This window comes from Sciurus vulgaris (genome assembly GCF_902686455.1).
Source record: "Sciurus vulgaris genome assembly, chromosome: 12".
Classification (NCBI taxonomy): Eukaryota; Metazoa; Chordata; class Mammalia; order Rodentia; family Sciuridae; genus Sciurus; species Sciurus vulgaris.
Genome location: NC_136473.1, coordinates 26,656,772 through 26,681,075, shown reverse-complemented (window position 1 = coordinate 26,681,075; position 24,304 = coordinate 26,656,772). Strand labels below are relative to the sequence as shown.

At 34.7% G+C, this 24,304-nt stretch overlaps 1 protein-coding gene across 1 annotated transcript in view; it reads left to right on the top strand.

The window, feature by feature from the left end:
• MALRD1 (MAM and LDL receptor class A domain containing 1) overlaps positions 1–24,304 on the top strand; it is a gene marked incomplete at its 5' end in the record, with an annotated part of 672,621 nt that overhangs the window by 460,952 nt on the left and 187,365 nt on the right. Inside the window, 2 exons of the mRNA XM_079107637.1 lie at positions 8,491–8,619; positions 16,420–16,585. Coding sequence (XP_078963763.1) covers positions 8,491–8,619; positions 16,420–16,585 — 295 coding nt within the window. The remainder of the gene's footprint in view (positions 1–8,490; positions 8,620–16,419; positions 16,586–24,304) is intronic.

Genomic DNA, 24,304 nt, shown 5'->3' with positions numbered 1-24,304 from the left:
AGGACAATGTTGAATAGAAGTGGTGAAAGAGGGCATCCCTGTCCTGTTCCTGTTTTTAAAGGGAATGGTTTCAGTTTTTCTCCATTAAGAATGATGTTGGCGGTGGGCTTAGCATAAATAGCCTTTACAATGTTCAGGTATGTTCCTACTATCCATATTTTTTCTAGTGTTTTGAGCATGAAGGGGTGTTGTATTTTGTTGAATGCTTTTTCTGCGTCAATTGACCCATATGATTCTTATCCTTAAGTCTATTGACATGATGGATTACATTTATTGATTTACAGATGTTAAACCATCCTTGCATTACAGGGATGAGCCCCATTGGATCATGGTGCACAATTTTCTTAATAATTTTTTGGATACGGTTTGCCAATATTTTGTTAAGGATCTTTGCATCTATATTCATCAAGGATATTGGTCTAAAATTTTCTTTCCTTGATGTGTCGTTTCCTGGTTTGGGTATGAGGGTGATATTAGCTTCATAGAATGAGTTTGGTAGGGTACTCTCTTTTTCTATTTCCTGGAATACTGTGAGAAGTATTGGAATGAGATCTTCTTTGAAGGTCTTGTAGAACTTGGCTGAGAATCCGCCTGGTCCTGGGCTTTTCTTGGATGGTAGGTTTTTAATGGCTTCTTCTATTTCATTGCTTGATATTGATCTGTTTAAATTGTGTATGTCCTCCTGGTTCAGTTTGGGAGGAGCCTATGTCTCTAGAAATTTGTCAATGTCTTCAGTAGATTCTATTTTGTTGGAATACAGATTTTCAAAGTAGCTTCTAATTATGTTCTGTATCCCAGTGGTGTCTGTTGTGATATTTCCTTTTTCATCACAAATTTTAGTAATTTGAGTTTTCTCTCTCCTTCTCTTTGTTAGTGTGGCTAAGGGTATGTCTATTTTGTTTACTTTCTTAAAGAACCAACTTTTTGTTTTCTCAATTTTTTTAATTGTTTCCTTTGTTTCAATTTCATTGATTTCAGCTCTGATTTTAATTATTTCCTGTCTTCTACTACTTTTGCTGTTATTCTGTTCTTTTTTTTCTAAGGCTTTGAGCTGTAATGTTAGGTCATTTAGTTGTTGACTTTTCATTCTTTTCTGGAATGTGCTCCATGCAATGAATTTTCCTCTTAGTACCGCTTTCATAGTGTCCCTGAGATTTTGATGTGTTGTATCGTCATTCTCGTTGACCTCTAAGAATTTTTTTATCTCCTCCCTGATGTTTTCTGTTATCCATGTTTCATTCAAAAGCATATTATTTAGTCTCCAGGTGTTAGAGTAATTTCTGTTTTTTATTTTGTCATTGATTTCTACTCTCAGTCCATTATGATCTGATAGAACACAAGGCAGTATCTCTATTTTTTTGCATTTCATAAGGGCTGCTTTGTGGCATAACATATGGTCTATTTTCGAAAAGGTTCCATGTGCTGCTGAGAAGAAAGTGTATCTGCTCGTTGATGGATGGAATATGCTATATATGTCTATTAAGTCTAGGTTATTGATTGTGTTTTGAGTTCTATGGTTTCTTTGGTTTTTGTTTGGAAGATCTATCTATTGGTGACAGTGGTGCATTAAAGTCACCCAGAATTATTGTGTTGTGGTCTATGTGATTCCTGAAATGGAGAAGGATTTGTTTGATGTACAGGGATGCACCATTGTTTGGGGGATAAATATTTACTACTGTTATGTTTTCCTGATTTATGGTTCCCTTAAGCAGTATGAAATGTCCTTCTTTATCCCTTCTGACTAACTTTGGCTTGACGTCCACTTTATCTGATATAAGGATGGAAACCCCCGCTTTTTTACTGAGTCCATGTGCGTGGTAGGTTTTTTTCCCATCCTTTCACCTTTAGTCTGTGGATGTCTTTTTCTATGAGATAAGTATCTTGCAGGCAGCATATTGTTGGGTCTTTCTTTTTAATCCATTCTGCCAGTCTATGTCTTTCGATTGATGAGTTTAGGCCATTAACGTTCAGGGTTATTATTGAGATATGATTCGTATTCCCAGTCATTTGGGCTTACTTTTGGTTTTTAAGTTGGCTTGGTTTCTCTTTTGAGTGGTTTTACTCTAAGGTAGTTCCTCCCTTTGCTGACCTCCATTGTTGTTTATCATTTCCTCCTCATGGAATATTTTGTTGAGAACATTCTGTAGCGTAGGCTTTCTATCTGTAAATTCTTTTATCTTTTGTTTATCATGGAAGGATGTTATTTCATCTTCAAATCTGAAGAGCAGTTTTGCTGGGTATAGGATTCTTGGTTGGCAACCATGTTCTTTCAGACCTTGAAATATGTTGTTCCAGGCCCTTCTAGCTTTTAGAGTCTGGGTTGAGAATCGGCTGCTATCCGTATTGGTCTCCCCCTATATGTAATCTGATGCTTTTCTCTCGCGGCCTTCAAAATCCTATCTTTATTTTGAATGTTAGGCATTTTCATTATAATGTGCCTTGGTGTGGATCTGTTGTGATTGTGTGCATTTGGTGTTCTGTAAGCCTCTTGTATTTGATTTTCCATTTCATTCTTCAGGTTTGGGAAATTTTCTGATATTATTTCATTGAATAGGTTGTTCATTCCTTTGGTTTGTATCTCTGTGCCTTCCTCAATCCCAATAATTCTTAAATTAGGTCCTTTCATGATGTCTCATAGTTCTTGGAGATTCTGTTCATGATTTCTTACCACCTTCTCTGTTTGGGCAACTTTATTTTCAAGATTAAATATTTTGTCTTCCTTGTCTGAGGTTCTGTCTTCCAAGTGGTCTAGTCTTTTGGTGATGCTTTCCATTGAGTTTTTTATTTGGTTTATTGTTTCTGTCATTTCAAGAATATCTTTTTTTTTTTTTTTTTTTTTTTTGAGAATCTCTATCTCTTTGTTGAAATGATCTTTTGCTTTCTGCAGGTGCTCTTTCACCTTATTGGTATTTTCATTCATTACCTGCATTTGCTCTCTTATCTCATCCTTTGCTTCATGAATATCTTAATCATGTATAATCTGAAGTCCTTTTCTGACAATTCCTCTAACAAACTGTCATTGGATTTTATCAATATAGAATCAAGATTGTTTGGATCATTTTCTTCCCTTGTTTTTTTCATGTTGTTCATGTATCTTCCCCTCTAGCAGTGCAGATCTGGCGTATTGCAGATTTCCCCCTATAGGCTTATAGTGGCCCTTTAGGTTTTCAAAACCCTTTCTTTAAGGGAAGATCAATATTAGCAGTGCCCAATTCAGACACTATGCAATCCTAGACCAAGTAGCCCCTATGAGGACAATAACAAAATTGTCATAATAAACAGAATGAATTCAAATATTATCTTCAATAAAACAAACAGATTTGCAGTAAGGTCTGCAGTTTCTAATGGAGGACAAAGAGGATGCAGAAGGATGTAGAATGTGGCTGTTAATGGGATAAGAAAAGATTATACAGAAGTTCTAGATAATAGAAAATGTGAGAGTGTAATCAAAAGAAATTGGATGTTAGCCTGCAAAAATGGGAGAAAGACACTCTGAGGGAACAGGTAAGCAAAAGGAAAAGAGAGCAAGAAAAGTAAAGAAATAAAAACTTAAATTTTTTCTATAAAGAGAAAAAAGAAAATCTACAGTAGAACAGTCATATAGTAATGAAACCTCTCAGTGTTCAGTAGCCTGATACATGAGAGGTACCAGACAATGAGCTTCAAGTCTTCAGCAGGCTTGTCAGGATGGTATTTGCCCCACCTAAAGATCGGAGCTATGGCTTCCAGGATTATTCAAGATGGTCACTGTGGCTTTGAAATGTGTTGGCAAGTGGGGAGCTGCAGCTCAGGGTGTGGATGTGGTCATCTGGAGGTCCTGGAGGTGGGGTGCGGTTGGTCAGGCAGGGGTCCTGGAGTTCGGGTGTATTTGGTGTGGTTGCGCGATCCCGGAGGCCAGGTGCAATCAGTCGGTCTGGTGTCCTGGTGATAGGGCGCAGTCAGTTGGTCTGGGGTTCCTGCCGGTGGGGAGCAGTCAGTTGATTTGAGGTCCCCAGAGGCAGGGAGTGATCGGTCGGTCTGAGGGCTCCTGGATATGGGGCTCAGTCAGCCCGGCCAGGGGTCCTACGAGGCCTGGCTGTTGTCTCAAAATGGTGCTAGCCACATGTAATCAAACCTGCAGGTACTGTGACAGAGAACTTCTAGGCAACAGCAGGCAGCTGCTGCTCCACTTGTGGTCAGTGATCAGTTTGCTGACTGTTGTCGGATGATCGGGACATGCATTTGGTGATGGATAGGTGTAAGGCAGGCGATGGACAGGCGAGAGGCAGGCAAATGGCGTATGATAGGTGCCTGACAGTGAGCAATCTGCACTCAAAAAACATGTCGATATGCTGGCAGACTGCAAGTCATTCACAGCAGACAAATGGGGTAAACACCAGGGAATCGATAAGCAACAAAAACTGCCTCACCAAGAAACAGATATCCTCTGCTTGAAACCGGAGTCACGGAGCGACAAGGAACGCAGCCTCCCTCTAGTCCGCCATCTTGGATCCTCCTCATTAATTACTCTTAACTAAAATTTAAAGGGAAAAAGAAAATCTCCCAGTTCAATTACCAAAAGTTAAAATATGAATTATAGGTAAAAATGTACTTTCCAGAAGGCTAAACAATTTGGCGCTCTGTACATTGAATATAGAATCTGGGGCTGGGTTTTTTAATGAGAACTGGAGAGCTAGACCTGAACCCTTTTCCTAATGTCTCAATTTTTCTATGACTGGAAAATTCCCTTTACAACAGGAAATTCACAAGGAAATCTGTTGCCAGTCCAGAGACTTGGAATGAATTAAAAATAAATGTGAGAGCCAAAGCCAAAACTTGTGCCACACCACACATACTATAGTATAAGATGTGAGATGGAAATTCTAAAACAACAAATGAATAGTAAAATTTCTGGAAAATTTTGAACTTCAAGGACAAGGTAGAATTTATGATGTTTTTAGAATCATAAAACAGAAAAAAGAAAGCATGAAAAATAGTCTGAATATTAAATTGGGATAACTAAATTTAACTTCTCAAAAGAAATAAATTTATAATTAAAATTCAACATCAGAGGAAAAGTGAAATAGATTAGAGACACAGAAGAAAAACAAACCATTAAATAAATGTGAGTCTGTTCACCAGAATGTGGCACCTTAAGGTAAAGAGAAAAAAACTATGTGACAGAGATTAAGAGTCATCAAGGATAGAATGAATAAATCCAACACTTTTCCAATGGGTATTCAAGGAGCAGAGAACTGAGAATTAGAGAAAGATGGTATTTGGAGAGATAATATTGAGCATATTCCATAATTGAAAAATCATATAAATATTCCCAACTATGCATAATTTATACAGTTTTGTAAATATAAAATTACTGAAAACTTATGAAAATTTAACAATAATAGAATTGTTAAGTAAGTTAAGGTATATTCAGTGTTCAATGTATTTTGTAGGTGTTAATAATAACCGAAGTGCAGACAACAAAATAGGAAAATATTTATATGATATCTTCTCGATAAACAAGAAAATTCTAAGTGTATGTTACTATATTTTCCAAAAATATTAAAACAGGAAAGGAAATACAACAAAATATTAAAAGTACTTGTATGAAAGAGGACTTTTACCTACTTTTTGCATAATGTATCTAAATTATTTTTATAACAAGATACTTTTTAAAACTCAGAATTCTCATTCACCTATCATATTAAGTCAAAAGTTAGAAGCATTTTGAGAACCAAAAGACCGAGTTTCTCAGTGCTTCAGGGAGCAACATGCCTAGGCAGAGCTGACCAATTTATTTACCCTTGCTCACTCATGAACACCTCTGAGTCTTTGTTCATAAAAAAAAAAAAAAAAAAAAAATCTTTGTTTGTTATATAACCATGTGTTCTCTCTGCGTCTAGATGCTTATTTGGTTAGCATACAAATACAACTTTTGGGATATTTTTCCTGACTTCCTATATTTCTTTGGGAAGTTCTCTGTTTAGATTTCACTTACTCTTTTATTTGTAGATAGCAGCTTAGAAACGCAAGTTGTTCTGTTTTGTTTTGTTTGCAGTTGATTCCCATATCAAACATGCTGATTAGTTAACTAAGGTCTACAAGGACCAGATATGAGCCCATTTTGTCTTCCCTATCCTTCTTCAGATTAGTATTCTATATGGAGAAACGAAGGTGCCTAAAATGTGTAGCTGGGTGACATTCACAGTCTAAACTCTCAGGGCTTACTGAATATCATCGCCTGAAGAAGACGATCACACAAGTGTATGTCCAGTAAATATCATCTACAGAATGACTCTATCTAGTTCAGAAAAATGCATCCTGGGGTCAGGGGTGGGGAGAGCACCTATTTTAATCTAAATCGAAATGTATATAGTCAAGAACTTCTTTGGTTGTAAATTCTGTTTCAAAATAGAATTAAGCCAGTTTTCAACTGGTGTCACTTTCAAGCTGTTTACTGGTTGTTCCAGTTCACAGTCTATGGGTCTGATGATGCCAGGCTTTTACTAGATTAAAAGTGTATTTCTTATGACCACATTATTTTGCAAGTCATCTGTTCTTTGTGGGATCTTTCAATTTATCATGCTTTAGCTTTAGGATTTTAGAACTCTCTTAATCAACCTTTTTCTACAAATAATTGTGTAATCTTTATATTCCATATGCTGCTAGCCAGGATATCTCCAACTCTCTATTAAAAGCACTAATGTTTTTTTTTTTTTCATTCTTATATTACCAACTATAGAAGATGTGAGGCTGTCTTTCATTTCACATATTTGCCAACTAGTTGACTAGCTGTTGTTCTGATCATTTTGACTGAATAAAGAAATAAATGACTAAACATGTGCAAGGCCTCCACTAACTAAAATAATCTACCTTTTCAATTTACCATAGTCTTGTCTTAAAAATTTACCGTTCTTGGAATTGCAGGCTCTTTTAATTTATTTGTTCTTCGTGCTCCTAATATACCATAGCAATTCTAGTTATTGTTTGATGTACTGCAATTCAAAACACTGACTTGATTTCTTGCCATGTCTTTGCAGTTCTGTATTATTAAGAAAAAATTAAGTTTCATTTAGAAATATAGTCTTTTTAGTCATATTTTAAAGAATTAATGAGCCAGTTATTTAAATTTAAGTCAAAATGCATTTCTCCTGTGGAGTAATTATATGGCTTCTCATCTTAATGGCTTGGACAAATAAAATAAGCTCAATTGCATATACTTGCATACTAAACAATGTCCACATACTTCTCTGAGTTAACCATAATTTTTCACTAGAGTTAATTAAAATTATGTGGCAAACTTTATAAACTACTCAACGAACATGACCTTTGAGTCTTCATCTTACTAATGCCCATAGTTAAATATTTGCTCTTGTCTTAGATACCCTTGCTTCATTTTTCACATTTATATCATCTAAGTTTTACTAGTTAAGTTATTCCCAGAAATTATACAGGCCTTAGCTATGTTTTAAGGGAATGATCTGGAGATGATAGATACATACTTTTCTTCAAGTCTATAGTTTTAATCTGTTCATTCATGGAAGTACTCTTTCTGTAAGTAAATTACCCCAACACCAGGTATAACAGCCAAGACTGTGGAATAGTCTATATAATAAAGAAATTGCTGACCTTTATTTAATTTGTTGAAATTGATTTTAAAAGTAATTTTAGAACCTGAGCTAAAGTGACTGTAAAGCTGTAAAGTATTATCATTTGTCTACATATCAGTTAAGATGATATTCAAATATATGAATCCTTTGAAAGTTCTCTGCCAATACACTTTTCTAGGCCCCCTTCAAATGAAACCAGTACCTTCAGTTATTATAACCTACACTTAATAAGCACCTACTGTATATTAGGTGCTATGTCATGCCCAAGAGAACACTATGAAAATGTCAAGAGTTTGGACTCTTAGAGGGACAGACAGATATCTAAACAACTCTTAAGCAAGTAGGGATCATTCAAATATAGGAATAAAATGGTTATAAGAGGACAAAAAGATAGGGAAGAAGAGGAGAGAAAGTTGTTTCTTCTGAGTACGATGTTGAACAGTTGACTGTCTAGGGTCTAAAAGGAACTGGTCTGTTTAAGTAGATCAGGCATCCTGTGTAGATGCATGGAAAATGAAAAGTAAATGTCACACGTGTGAAATCTTCAGTCACAGGGTATAATTTATCTGCAGATGTTTATGAGAAGACTCCCAGAAAATAAAACTGGAAAACTAAGTAAAGCTATAATTAAAAATAAAGGATCTTTAATACCTTGATCAAGAGTTTGGGTTTATGTAATAGATTATGGTCAGCCCTTGAGTGACTAAAAGGTATTTCGAAAGTAATTTTGGGTAACTTTCTGAACAATTGCAGGTGGAGTTGAAAGACAGGCAGTTAAACAGAAGCTTATCTTGGACAACTGTTAAAATTGCTACCTTATTTAATAGTGTGGAATCTATAGAACAAGAGGACTCTTCAAATGTAATGAAAACATGGACTAAATAATTTTTTTTCCCCTTAGTTGGAGAGACTTCTGAGATTTGCTCAGAAGCCACTGATTTTTTGTGCCAGGACAAGAAGTGTATTGCAGGCCACCTTGTCTGTGACTACAAGCCAGATTGCTCTGACAGATCTGACGAAGCTCACTGTGGTAAGTGTATCTGTCTGATGTATTGTAGCCAGTTTACTCAGATTTTGACTTATGAGTAAAGATACCTGGGCTCTGGTGGCTGAGAAAATAACTTTATTTTTCATGCACAAGAATAGATTCAGAATCACGAAAATATTTTCCCCAACTTTTCTACATAAACATCCAAATGGTAGCCTTCTCATTCTTTATACTTTTATATTGAAAACTGTAACAAATTATATGACAAAAAATTTTCACCAATATTTATGCAGAAATGTATAAAAGATCATATCTAAAATGACCAGAAACTGAACTCTGTCTACATGTTTCATTTGTTTTTATTTCTTTTACCAGTTCTGTTTCCAAAAAAGGTTTATTTTATAGTTGAGGCTAAAATGTGCTCATTAAATTAATATCAGTTTAATAACTGATTTTATCAATTATATTGGATTAGATGTACTCCACTAGTTCTTCTATTCAAATTTTCATTTAAGTAACTTTTTTAAAGTCATGTATAAAATCAAGTACATAATTTTAAAATATAGGATATATTTAAGTCCAAATAATTTTTTCATGTATCTTAACTGATGAGCTTTCATACTACCTATTACAGTTATAATTTGCTGCAAATAAGGCATCCCCAAAATAGCATCCCCAACAGTAGTTTCATTTTGGGTCAACTATTATGGGTCAGTAATTCAGGCCAGGATGTTGCTTTCTATTTTATATGATATGAGTTAGTATAGTGGGACTAGATAGTCACTTCTGTGATAGCTTCTTCCCCTTCCAGGTTTGGAACTCTTTGGTCTCATCATCCTACTTGATGAGCATCTCATTCTCCAGGGGTATTATGTGTTCTTGAGGGTCCCAGAACATGGCAGCCACAGAGAACAGGTTGTCAGCCATCATACATGGGACTAGTTTCTTACTGGAGTTGGTGTTCCAAGAGCCCCGGGGAAAACCAGCGAAGAGCCTTTTGACTTAGCCTGAGATGTTCCAGGATGTATACCAAATTCATTGTAGTGGGCAAGCAAATAACAAAGTTTAGGCTGAATTCAAAGAGAGAAAGTAGACTTTCATCTCTCAAAGGGAAAATGCCACCTATTACAGAGAAGGAAGGATTTTTGGAGATGAGTTACCACACGAGCTTATTTAAATTTTTGTTTCTTAGCTTAATATCATTTTTATTCCTTGACATCTTATAGTGATGATGCTTCTGAAAGATTCTCTTTCATTGTTTCTTTTTTATGTATTTGTTGTTTTTTTAATTGTGATAAAATGTATGTGACATAAGATTTACTATTTTAATAATTGTTAGCCCATGTTTCAGTAGCATTAAGTACATTTACATTGTTGTAAAGCTGTCACCACCATCCATTTCTAGAACTTATAAAATTTAAATTCTACCCATTGACTAATAATTCCAATCCTCTCCCTAACCTCTGACAACTAGCGTTCTAGTTTCTGTCTATGAATTTGACTGTTCTTTGTACCCCATCTAAGTAGACACATATAAAATTTGTCTTACAGTGACTGGATTAGTATAATGTCTCACATGTTTATTTAATATTTTAATTTTAAATGAATTTCTAAAAGGAAGCAAAAGTGCCTGGCACAGGTTTGCACTATATGAATACCATAGCATTATAATAGTAATTTTATAAAATGTCCTGTTTTTTTATATATAAATTATTATATTCATAATACACTGAACACTTTCTAGTGCTATTTCTAGCTACTTTTAAAAGCACCAAGATAATATTGTCATACTGTCTACAAAAAAAATAATTCCCATGAAGTTATAAAAGAAAGTCTTAAATATTTGTTAAATCACCATTTTCTCCACAAATACATAGCAAGTAGAGGATCTAATAATCACCCACAAATAATAAAATCTTGAACAATTTTATGAAAATTCTTAAGGAAAAATAATTTGAATGTGGAGGCATTAACATCCATAACCCAGTGAAGAAAAAAATGGCAACTTCCACATGTACATGCAGGGTTATAATAAATATTATGTTGGTTTCACTAAAAGATGCACATGTATTAAAAATATAAACTCAATATTCTTCCATTTATTCCTATTCCTTTTATGTGCTAGGAACAACTTTCTAAGAATTGAGTACCTCTATATGCATACGATTTTATTTTTGTCTTCAAAAACTCACTTTATAATGTGGGAAAAAAAACTTGGGCAAAATGTATTAAAATATAATGTTCTTTGTTTTTTATCATATAAATTGTTCATAAATGAAAAGATTCCTGGTTAGTTTTAAAATAAAGAACATGCTGCCAATAATGTTATAACCTTACTTGGGGACTACAAATGAAGAATAATGTGTGTGAGCATTATATTCACGTGTCTGTATATGTAATGTAAATATAAGCTTGAAAACATAAGAATTACTAATGTAAATATAAGCTTGAAAACATAAGGAAGAGTTACTAACTATATTGGTTTTTCAAATATAAATGAGACCCATTTTCTTTTTGCTTTTCTCATTTTTCTTTTCAGGCTGCCTTATGTGATTTTTATTTTTCCCACAGCTATCTGAGGTATTGATGTGAAAACACATAGGGGCAATTTTGATTTTCGGAAACTGAAGTCAATGACATACTTAAATATGGTTTGTTATACCCACAATTTTGATGGACTGCTGCAGGAAGTATTTAAATTTATTAAAACAAAAGCAGTATGTTATGAAATAGAATAGTTTCTTTTCTTAAAATCTCTTGATGGATTTTGTTCACATCCATAAAACGAACTGCACAGCACACATAGACATACAGGAGACATTAATTCTGCAAATCAACTTCATCAGTATTTCTTATTGATGTTCTTCTGGATGCATTATAGGCATTAGAGCTGAATACCTGCAGTCTAATAGATAATCTGTTGTGTATAATGGAATAAGTGATCACATTTTCAAAATGATCTTTAGAGAAATATAGGGAATGAATTGACTTTTGTGATTATTAACCTGAAGTCTTCATTTTGACTAAAGTCCTCACTTGCTAGGTAATTATTTAAATTCTCAAGATTTCATTTTCCTAACCTGTATAATAAGTATAATAATATCCATCTAATAGAATAATGAATATGCTGGATAAATGAATATATTGAATTAAATTAAATATTTGTTCAGTGTTTGGGAATGTATAATGTTAGCCATTTCCAATTCATTTTTATATTCTTTCAAAATTTGTCAATGAGAGTTAATGTCTTACATGTTTTTATTACAATCAAAAAAGAAATGGTGCTACTCCTCAGTAGTAAAATATTACTGTATGATATGAACAAAGATAAATTTTCTTTTGCATTTCTGCCCCCTTTTGCAAAAATGCATGGTCTCCAACAAATGAGATCAATTATCTTGTAAAAAATTAATAATTATGTTAGATAATATGTTTTTTCCTCCATGGACTGTATTCAGCCATCATAGTGTTCTGGGTCAGTATGTGGGTAGGGGCTTTCTCTCCTCCCTTTTACAGTGTGGATCCACATCATTATTTAGTCATGTCACTCTTTCCTACTATAACCAGATTCTTTAAAATCTGTTTCAATGCAGTTTCAAGAAGCCATTTCATAGTGAAAAATACTTTTCATTAGAGGGGGCATTAATATTTCTGTACCATGCATTATGATATGTTCAAAATGAGGTGACTATTTGGACATAAGGAATTAAAAATAATAAACTATGGAACTGTGTCTTTAAAAATACAAGTTTATCAGTATTTGCACTGATCATATAGCCATGTGTCTGAGTATTAAGCCACTGGAGAAAAAGCCAGTTGTAAGTGTTAGCAATGTTTTATTTCCGTTCAAAGGATCATGACAAATATCACAATCTGAAAAGTAGGTTTTTCCAAAGTAACTGCCATTTTGAAAAGACTGATACATATTCATTATCAGGAAATATTATATTCTTCAGATCATCCATCTTTCAGTGGATATTTATTGAACCACTTTTATATATAATGTGGTTCAGTAATAATCCCTGATCACATAGAGATGTTTATAGTAGCTTAATGCTGATCAATTAAGATGGCAATGCAAAATGAGGAAGTAGTGGACTTCCAGATGTATGGTAACAACTGTCACTGCTGGTAAGTGTCTTTAACACCACCCTGAGAACTGATGTGCTCTGGGAAGGGGGAGATAGGACTTGAGTTGGATATTCAGAGATGAGTAATAGTGGATATAGAGCATAAAAAAAGGAAGATATGTTAGTTAAGATGCCTAGGGCAGAATTTCTGATCTTGACCAGTTTAAACAACCTATCAGCATCTGCTAGGTGCCTATTCATTCCCTTTCATCTCTTAATAACAGAATGACTTTATTTTTGACACCATTGTGATCAGCAACAAAACCCACCTTCTCCAAATTTTCTTCCAGCCACAAGAGACCAATGAATTCTATATAGAAATCTGAGAAAGTTATCTATTTCATAAAAAAAGAAGACTAGAATAGTCGAAAAAATGTTCTTTCTTTTAACCTTTCCTCTTTCTTTCTCTTTCTGTGCCTTGAATCTGTGTGGTACTAGGAAGTACATGGTCATCCCGCAACCATGAATGAGAAGGGGAGGAAAAGGTATTTTAAATGAAAGACCACGAAGTTGAGCCACAGTGCTTATCTCAAAATGACAACTTGCTGACTTCTCATTAACTGACATAAATTAATTCCTGTCTGTTTATAGTTACTGTAAGTTGGAGTTTTAGTTGCTTGGAGCCAAATACTTTTCTAACTAATACAGACAATAAGCAAAATGTATTATCTCAAATAACAAAAGTCTAAGCTGTTGGCAGCTCTGCGTTGTTTAATTCAGTAGCTTGTGTTGTCATCAAATATATGGAACTGCACAGATGCCTGTCTTCTTTATGCTTCTTATCCTCAGATAACTCTCTTTGCTATAGAATTAACTCCATGTATAAATTTTTATATTTGCAACCATATCCTAGGAATAAACAAATAGATTTCCTTCCTTTTGGCTTCTTTTTAAGAACAAGGCAAACTTTTCCTAGATGTCTCTTCCATAGTAAGTCTCATTATCTAGATTTGTGTTCCTAATCTGTACCTAAGCTAACAAAGGGAACAAAAGAGAAAAAAAAAAATCTCAGCACAGCAGGTTAGATGATCCATGAGCCACCTCTGGAGGTGAGGAGGGACTGCCCATACCTGAGCAAAACAAAGGGGATACTTAGATAAAAGTGTATCTTGAACAAGATAGGGAAAGAATGGTTATAAAATAGTAACCATGCTAGAGAAAATATCCAAAAAAGAGAAAGAAGTAGTCTGAAACATGAATGTTTTAAAAAGCAAGTTTACTTTTAAGAAATAATCTTCTGAAAAATTTGATTGGAGTAAAGACCATTTTGAACATGAGACAGATTTCATCCTAAAAATACTTTGCCTCAAAGTAAAGGTTATTGTATTCAAGGCTAGTGATTTGTGAGAGTAGTTTCAGAAAGTGTGAAAAACAAGGAATATTTTCAGAAAGAGAAAGTAACACAAGAGCAATCTTAAAAATGCTCATGTGGTTCGGGTTTGTAAGGTTGATAAGATGAAGCCTGCATTAAAGAGAGTCTCTTAAAATAAGCCTGCAGTTGGAACCAGTATGATGGTGACTGGTCCGTAATGGAGGGAAGAGACTCAACAAGTTCTCAAGGAAATTCTACAGGTATTGGTGGAACATTAGAAATGTGAATCATAGAATACAGAATCAAAAGTGACTCTGAAGGTTTGAGTCTTTTAAAAGAGATAAGATTCATGTTATGAAATGCAGCCATGATCTCATAGAGAAGAACCTTCGAGTGGTGAACAATGAGTTTATTTTGGGATTTAGGGTTTGAGTGACAATTGTATATCCCAAGTGAAATATACCAAAAAGAACATTTTTTTGAAAAGAGAATAATAAGAACAATTTATCTTGCTAATAAAAAAGGAGTATTTGAAGATATTAGTCTGCTGTTCATTGTAGTTGTAGACTCAGGTCATCCATGTAAAAATGTAACAGTAACAGGAAACCATGAGTGAGGGTGAATATAAAGAATGGGAAATAAGCCAGTAAAGATATATACATATATTTTAAAAAGAAGAGAGGTAGTCTGACTGTGATTACAAGCTATAAAAATGAAATTAGGAGAGAATCTACAATTAAGAGATAGAGAAAAATTGTGTAACCTTGAAGGAAATAAAGCTGTGGTATACTAATAACGGTATTTTGACAAGGAGTTGAGAACGTGAGTGTATTAGCCTTAGAAAAGGGAAAAGGGAAAGTGACCTATTTTGAGATGGAGAGAATGAAATATGAGACTTTATCCTGATTGGTTAGGGGTCTTTAAAGTTGAAAATAAAGACACATGTTAAGTAAGGTGGAATAGGAAGAGTAAGGGTGTCCTAGTGCATGAAAAAGGATGTAGAATAATTTTCATAGGGTTTGTATGTCAGTAAATTAGTTTTGTGGAAGTAAGCTAGTATAGAACCTGTATGTGACATCATTTTAAAGGATGCATAATGGTGGTCTTACAGGTGCATTAGAAAATACTAAGTATTTGCAGATGCATTGGCTAACCACTAAAAACTTGTTTTACTTGTCTACATAATATAAACTGCTGTGTATTATAGAATACTGGCATGACATGCATAAAATGCATATAGCCATAAATAAAAATGTTAAAAAGAATGAATTATATAATCATATAGAATAGTAAAAATGTATATGATTAAAAATTAGTTTGTTTTTAGGGATTTGATGCAGTAATGCTTAAGAAGTGGAGTGTTGAAAAGCAAAAATCCTCTCAGAGGTTCAGAAAAGTTGGTATAAAAACATTAAAACTGTTTGTTATATGTTTGGCATTCATGTAATGGCAAGGTTTTCTTTCTGATTAAGATTCTTTATGCTAACATTAGTTTTATGTTAAGAAAAGATTATGGAGAAAATTTTTTTTTATAATAACATCAACTTCATCTTTTCAAAAAGAAAGGAAAAGTCAATGACAATCTCAGTAGATTCATACTGATTAAATAACCCAATCATTCATTCTGTCTGTATAACACAGTCAGATTTTACAGTGAGTGCTCAAAAATAATAACTGCTGTGCCAAAAAAAAAAAAAAAAAAAAAGAAAGAAAGAAAGAAAGAAAAATGAAAGCCTAGATATCAGGGTATTATTATGGAACTTTTCACAGATGACTAGAGTAGACATTCAGTGATCATCTATTAATTTTTCTCATTGTGAACAATTTAATTTTTAATGAGTTATCAATCAATACTTAGAAGAGAATTTCTTTCATTATTTAGTGGCTGGCTCTGAAATGTGCTCCAGTGATTGGTATGGTACCTATACTTTTTACTACTTTTCTCAAAGGTGACTTGCCTTTTGTAAATGCCTGCCCGCCTCAAGTCCTGTGTTGTTCAAACAGCAGACCCAACCAAAGGACTGCACTAAACAACCAGATGGTGGAAGCTGTTTATTCAACCTGAATTATCTGTACTATCATGATGCTATGTTCATTGTTCATGTGCAGACAGTTTTATCTGTCACTTACAAATATTAGTAGTCCAGATAATACTTTGAGACATAAATGATACTTTTCATGCACTGCTTTTAAATCCATTGATAAAATAAGTTGCAGTGTATAACTGATATTGCAGTGTATAACTGATATTATGTACCATTATGAATATATCGATTGTATACATGTATTTACAAAAGATTAATACATGCAAATACTAATTTTAAATCATCATGAATGTAGTGTCATAGGAAATGTGATAAATATCTCTAGTCACATCCATGAGCATGTTTGTTCCACTAGGACCTTACACAAGTACAACAGGAAGCTGCAATTTTGAAACGACTTCAGCAAACTGGACTATGGCTTGCGGTCTGACTCAAGACTCTGAGAATGACTTGGTTTGGGACATTGGCAGCGAAATTCCTATTGAAGCCTTGAGTGTGGACTCCGATCACACACCAGGTGAGTCCAGTAGCAATACCCAGGTCAAGTAAGCCTCTACTGTGTGAAGGTAAGAGGACATTTCTCATGTCCATGTGGGGTTAGAGCCCCATAGGCTTAATGGAAAGAGGGCAGTTCCCTTCTACTTTAACCCTTGAATTATTAAATAGACCCAAAGCTGACATTGCCACAGCAAGGAGTCCCAGGACTTTTATCTTAAGAGGTAGAGATTTTTTTCACTCTACCCTAAAGGTATCTCTAAAGTACCCAATTGGGACAGGCATGGGTGGTGGCATTCCAGTGAATAGATGCAATAGGTGAGCATCACAGGCAATTGATAATGATGAGAGTTCTCCTCCTGTCACAATGGACAGTCAGGGAACCACCATTCCTGTCACTCTGAAACGCAGAAGTGAAGATGGACAAGGTAAGTGGTGATGGAACGAGCGAGCACCAACAACATCTTGACACATTTTGCTTGCTGCTCTACAATTTGAGAGGAATGCAACCTTTAATGGCTTCATTGTCAGTAGACTCAAAGTAGAAGTGAGCTAATAATCTTGCTCTTACTGAGAAATCCTGCAGACTCAGCACTTAAGAGTCTAACTTTTCTCAGACACAAAATATAAGTTTTCTTCTAAAAAAATACAACATTTCTTATGAATGAGAAGTAACCTGAGATATTTGTGATAATTCTGTGTGTCAACCTGGAGGATATTTTTGGATAAGATTAATATTTAAGTTGGCAAATTTCGAGGAAAGCAGATTGCTGTCCATAGGTGGCCTCCAATCAGTTGAAGGTCCCAATGGTACAAGAAATACCATCCTCCTCAGTGAGAAATTTCCTAAATATACTTTCTGAGAACTTCATCTGTGCTATAAACTTTCCTGCTTCTCCAGGTACCAGTCCCCTTTGCAGATTGTGGAGTCTGTATTCCCCACAACTAGTATGAATTAATTCCTTTAAGAAATCTCTTTTTATGTATGCATGATACTGGTTCTATTTCTCTGGAGGACCCTAATACAGTATTCTTCAGAACAACTGGACCACAAGTACAATGAAAAATAGTAGGATAATGAAAAACTAAAGTAACTTCTCAAAGCAAAAATATGTAAGATTGGTTTAACTGTTTTATGACTAACAAAAAGAGCAAATTCATTTTATTATTTATAGCCAAGATGGGTATTCTAATTCAGTGGGCATTAGAATTAGTGTTATTTAATATTTTTAATCCATATTATTTAATTTGTTGCTGGCATATCTGGTTATCCACCTGGAAGGATATGAAATTAAACCCCAGTCTTATGTCATATAGAGACATACATTTCAGATAAAGACTAGAATGTAACAAATAAAAACAAAATGCTTTGCAAGGAAAAAAAAAAGAGTAATTATGTGCATTTGAGAGGCATGATATACCTTCCAAAACCCATTAGTCAATTTCTAAAGCTAATTTTAAAAACATTCTGCCACATAGACACATAAGAAGCAACTCGTAATGATTTGTTCATGAGGACATTGATTTCGGCATGTTCGTAGTCAAAAACAGGGACGTAAGTGATTGCCTCATACAATCATTTGTGTTCTTTTGCAAACCCTGTATCAAATGCCAGGCTCCATTCTAGCTCTGGAGGATACATCAGTGAATAAAACAGAAAAAAAAAATAATCTCAGCCACAGTGGAGCTTGCATTCTGGGAAGAGAGAAAAAGATAATGATAAAAAGAATAAATAAATTATATGACTTGTTAGAAGTTCAGTGAGGAAAAAAGAAAAAAATGAAGTCGTGTTGGAAAGTCCAGTGAAGAGTCTGCACCTTGGTTGGTGATTGCAATGTAAATAAATGGTCAAAATAAGCCAAGGAGAAAATGCCACTCCCAAAATGACTGCCAAGAAGAAAGGAAGGGACCATAGGAATACCCAAGGAAAGAGTATCCTAGCCAGGGGTAGATTAGACTGCCTGGTCTGATCTCCAACTGGGGACTAGTGACGTTTGGAGCACTCACATGAATTGCCGGGGGCCTTCCTAAATACTGTGAGATGTTTAGCAGAACTCCTGGTCTCTATCAACCAGCTTCCAGAAGAATACCTCTCTCTAGAGAGTCTTTACAAATCAAACTGTCATTAAATCACTAGCTATCCCCTGGGGGACAAAATCAACCCCACTGAGAATCCAAAGTAGTCTAGAAGCAGAGTCACTCATGAAATCCACAGCATGCAGTATCAAGTCCCTGCTAAAATGAGTTTAGTACCACATAACTGATTTATAGAGATTTCCAAGAGATATTGTCAATGAGTAAAACAATATTAAAAGTGGTCATAGAGTTTAATCCAATTTTTCTAAAGCAAACAACTAACACACATATTTCTATATATATATGTATAAATCTACCCATAAATATTTCCATAATGATTGCACATGAAGAAAAGGAGAAAAGGATAAATACTTGCTTATTAACATGGATTACTTAGGTGGGTGACAGAGTTGGAGTTGACAAGAACAGGAATAAATCCAAAAGTAAGTAAATGGAAACAAGAATTTCACCTCAACAGAAAATCTATCATATATGATGGTAATACATTTATGTACTTGTGAAAAACATGGTGAATACTTTAAAGGGTTGCCAATTGGAAAATCTAAACCATTGCTTCTGATTTTTAATATTTATCTTTCTTCTAGATTTCTTTTTTCACTTTTCCATTCCTAAGTAATATACCTTATTTCTAAAAGTTTCAGAATAATAATAGATAAAAAGGAAAACTTTTCTTGTAATACTAGTGCAATGATATAACTTTTGATAAGTATTATCTTTTTTTGTTTCTTTTTTTATTGTAAACAAATGGGATACATTTTGATTCTCTGTACATGGAGTAAAGGCAGACCATTCGTGTAATCATAAATTTACACAGGGCAATGTTGTTTGATTCATTCTGCCATTTTTTCCCCTTCCCCCCCACCCCACCCACCCCTCTTTTCCCTCTATACAGTCCTTCCTTCCTCCATTCTTGCCCCCTCCCTAACCCTAACCCTAAACCTAACCCTAACCCTAATGCTAACCCCTCCTACCCCCCATTATATGTCCTCATCCGCTTATCAGCGAGACCATTCATCCTTTGGTTTTTTGAGATTGGCTTATCTCACTTAGCATGATATTCTCCAATTTCATCCATTTGCCTGCAAATGCCATAAATTTATCATTCTTTATGGCTGAGTAATATTCCATTGTATATATATGCCACAGTTTCTTTATCCATTCATTAATTGAAGGACATCTAGGTTGGTTCCACAGTCTGGCTATGGTGAATTGAGCAGCTATGAACATTGATGTGGCTGTATCTCTGTAGTATGCTGATTTTAAGTCCTTTGGGTATAGGCCAAGGAGTGTGATAGCTGGGTCAAATGGTAGGTCCATTCCAAGCTTTCTGAGGAATCTCCATGCTGCTTTCCAGAGTGGTTGCATTAATTTGCAACCCCACCAGCAATGTATGAGTGTACATTTTCCCCACATCCTCGCTAACACCTATTGTTGCTAGTGTTCTTGATAATAGCCATTCTAATTGGGGTGAGATGGAATCTTATGGTAGTTTTGATTTGCATTTCTCTTATTACTAGAGATATAGAACATTTTTTCCTATATCTGTTGATTGCTTGTACATCTTCTGTGAAGTGTCTGTTCATTTCCTTAGCCCATTTATTGATTGGATTATTTGTATTCTTGTTGTAGAGTTTTTTGAGTTCTTTATATATTCTGGAAATTAGTGCTCTATCTGTAGTATGAATGGCAAAGATATTCTCCCACTCTGTAGGCTCTCTCTTCACATTGCTGATAGTTTCCTTTGCTGAGAGAAAGCTTTTTAGTTTGAATCTATCCCAGTTGTTGATTCTTGCTTTTATTTCTTGTGCTATGGGAGTCCTGTTAAGGAAGTCTGATCCTAAGCCAACAAGTTGAAGATTTGGACCTACTTTTTCTTCTATAAGATGCAGGATCTCTGGTCTGATTCTGAGGTCCTTGATCCATTTTGAGTTGATTTTTGTGCAGGGTGAGAGATATGGGTTTTGTTTCATTCTGTTGCATATGGTTTTCCAGTTTTCCCAGCACCATTTGTTGAAGAAGCTATCTTTTCTCCATTGCATATTTTTGGCCCCTTTGTCTAGTCTGAGAAAATTGTATTTATTTGGGTTTGTGTCCATGTCCTCTATTCTGTACCATTGATCTACCTGTCTATTTTGGTACCAATACCATGCCATTTTTGTTACTATTGCTTTGTAATAGAGTTGAAGATCTGGTATTGCGATACCCCCTACTTCGCTCTTTCTGCTGAGGATTGCTTTAGCTATTCTGGGTTTCTTATTCTTCCAGATGAATTTCATGATTGCTTGCTCTATTTCTGTAAGGTACATCATTGGGATTTTAATTGGAATTGCATTGAATGTGTATAGCACTTTTGGTAGTATGGTCATTTTGACAATATTAATTCTGCCTATCCAAGAACATGGGAGATCTTTCCATCTTCTAGATAGTGCACCACGATCAAGTGAGTTTTATCCCAGGGATGCAAGTTTGGTTCAACATCTGGAAATCAATAAATGTCATTCACCATATCAACAGACTAAAAGTTAAGAATCACATGATTATTTTGATAGATGCAGAAAAAGCATTCGATAAAATATAGCACCCCTTCATGCTCAAAACACTAGAAAAAATACGAATAGTGGGAACATTCCTTAATATTGTAAAGGCCATCTACGCTAAGCCCATGGCCAATATCATTCTAAATGGTGAAAAGCTGAAAGCATTCCCCCTAAAAACTGGAACAAGGCAGGGGTGCCCTCTTTCACCGCTTCTATTCAACATCTTCCTTGAAACTCTAGCCACAGCAATTAGACAGACCAAAGAAATTAAAGGGACACGAATAGGAAAAGAAGAACTCAAACTATCCCTGTTCGCTGATGACATGATTATATATTTATAGAAACCTGGAAATTCCACCAGGAAACTTTTAGAACTCATAAGTGAATTCAGTAAAGTAGCAGGTTATAAGATCAATGCTCATAAATCCAATGCATTTTTATACATAAGTGATGAATCTTCAGAAAGAGAAGTTAGGAAAACTACCCCATTCACAATAACCTCGAAAAAAATAAAATACTTGGGAATCAATCTCACAAAAGAGGTGAAAGACCTCTACAATGAGAACTACAGAACACTAAAGAAAGAAGATAAGTATTATCTTTGTATATACATACTGCCATTCCTTTTTGATGTACATATTTTCAAATAAAACAGGATTTTTTATTTTAGTAATTGAAAAAAATAAAGTCAAAGAAGATTATATGTCGTGAATATTTGTAGTAGGTAGTTTTCCTTATAGTATTCCACTTTGAGGATAGATCCAAATTTATAAAATTATTTAATGATGAATTAGAACACTTCCAGTACAGTAAGCATTCACAACAATGAATCTACATTTAAGTGGATTTCTTTTTACTTTTATGGTAATTTCTGAGAATGAATATAGGTTTTGTTTTCTTGAGAAATTATAAAAAATAAGCTGATTTTCAGTTTTGCTGCTAAGCTCCAGATAATAACCTGTAGATGCAAATGCTGGAGTTCTTTAGATCCATCTGCAATAATCTTCCCTGATCCTAAGAAGGTATTTGAAAACTAAGCACATTTCTACTAGTTTAATGCCAATGGTACAAAAATATTATAAGCTTAGGGAGCAAAAGACAGTGGACAATAGATAGGAGAAAGGTCACATTCACTGTTCGAGAAGAGTGATCAATGATACCTTTTAATGGAACTTATTAAGGACTATTAGTGGGAATATTTATTTCCTTGTTCAAATTTTATCACTTGTGCAAATTCACTGAGGATCATGTAAAAAGTTTTGAATCTGGTTATTTATGTAATATCATGTACCAGTATGTTGTTCACTGATAAAGAAAGATGATTCTGACAGGATATTTTATTATCTTCCTTGTTAATCACTAATTGAGACAGTATATTTTTTAGAGTACTCTCTTCAAAGCAGTTTAATTGTGTCACTCTTGGTGCACAAATATGGCTCAGTGAGCTTGTTGAAGCATCTCTGAGACAATGGGCTGCTAAATAAATTGTAAGGACATTAATTAATTTTGACCCTCTGGGAAAAACAAAATTCTTTATAAGAAGGCCAACAGATTAAAGAGCCTGCAGCCTATTTCTAAGCATCACAACATTGCTGTTAATTAAAACTGTATTTATGGATCTTTTCACATATTGTTACCAAGATGAAGAATTAGATACATAAGAAAGCCATTTTCAATGTCTGTCCCAGGCCTGTTTATAAGCCATTTTAGAGACATTGCCCAGCTGTAGAGAGAAACCACAAACATCATCAATCCATTCTCTAGTCTACATATGAATAGCATTGATAGTTAATATATACAAGATTTAATGGCAAGAGTGACATTTCCGTGACATGAGTAAATGAAATTATCATGCACAAGGCTCCTATATCCTTATTTTTCTTCCTTCATAATTTTGTTTTCTTTTTAATAATAGAGTTGACAATCTTCACAATTAAGTCATACATTCTAGTTGGTCAGAGGTCACATCTTCTGTGATTTTTATGTTCCCTCTAGCATTTAAAGTCAAATGGAAACACTTGATAAGACTTTGATAAGTCTCACTTGAGACTTAGATATATCCCCTTCTGTTTTCATTAGTGCCCAAGTTTTTTGGATTAATTAATATACCAAGTATTTCCTTAGTGTTTATCAACTACCATACACTGGTAGTAATGAAACCTGAGGGTATGTGTTAACTAGTTTGAAAAGTTTCTGAAGTAGAGTTTGCTGTCCAGTATAAAACCCACATGCTTACTATTGTGCAAATATGTGTTCACCATTCAAGTTAAAAAAAAAATCCTCTAGTAATCTTAGTACTGATAATAGTCTCATTTCTATAACAGCAATTTAAGGTATAATGTGTTCAATACACATAACTGAACTTGATACTTGGTTGGCAGTGTCCCAGATTAGGACATGATAACTGTCCTTCCTGTCAGGCAGACAGGATACTATACTTCCTACATTAGTGATGAGGACCACAGATGTTTGCAATGTAAACCTGTCTAGTGAATAACAAAGCCTGAGCTCAAACCCTGGAGCACAATGTCTACTCCAAGTCCCTTTCCAGGACATTAATGTATCTTGTTTTCTTATATCTAGTTCTGCATGGATCCCCTTAAATTCCCTGTTCAGGGCTCCCTGACTTCAATTGCATTCTAGGCTTTTATCATCATCTCTCACTGGTCTCTGGGAAAGTACATGGAGACTCCTGTATCCATCACAAGGGTATGGAATTTGATATTTAAAACTAGTCTTCCCTCACATGTCAACTAGACTATTATTCTGGAATCATTCTGCTCTTATTCACATTCTCTCTCTCTCTCTCTCTCTCTCTCTCTCACACACACACACACACACACACACACACACATATTTAATCTAACAACATGCTTGCATACAAAAAAACAGATAGTGACTACATTGTTACACATTTTTAAAAGTTCCAATCTTTGGATCAGTAATTTTCGAGGAATTCTGAAGAGGAAGAGACAGAGAAGGAGGCATAAAAGAAGGTAAAGAAGAAGAGGAAGGAGGGGGATGAGAGTAGGGATCAGAGTAGGAAAAGGGGAAGAAGAAAAGAAGGGAAAGGAAGAGGAGATGATGATGGAATTAGAATGAACTCAGTAC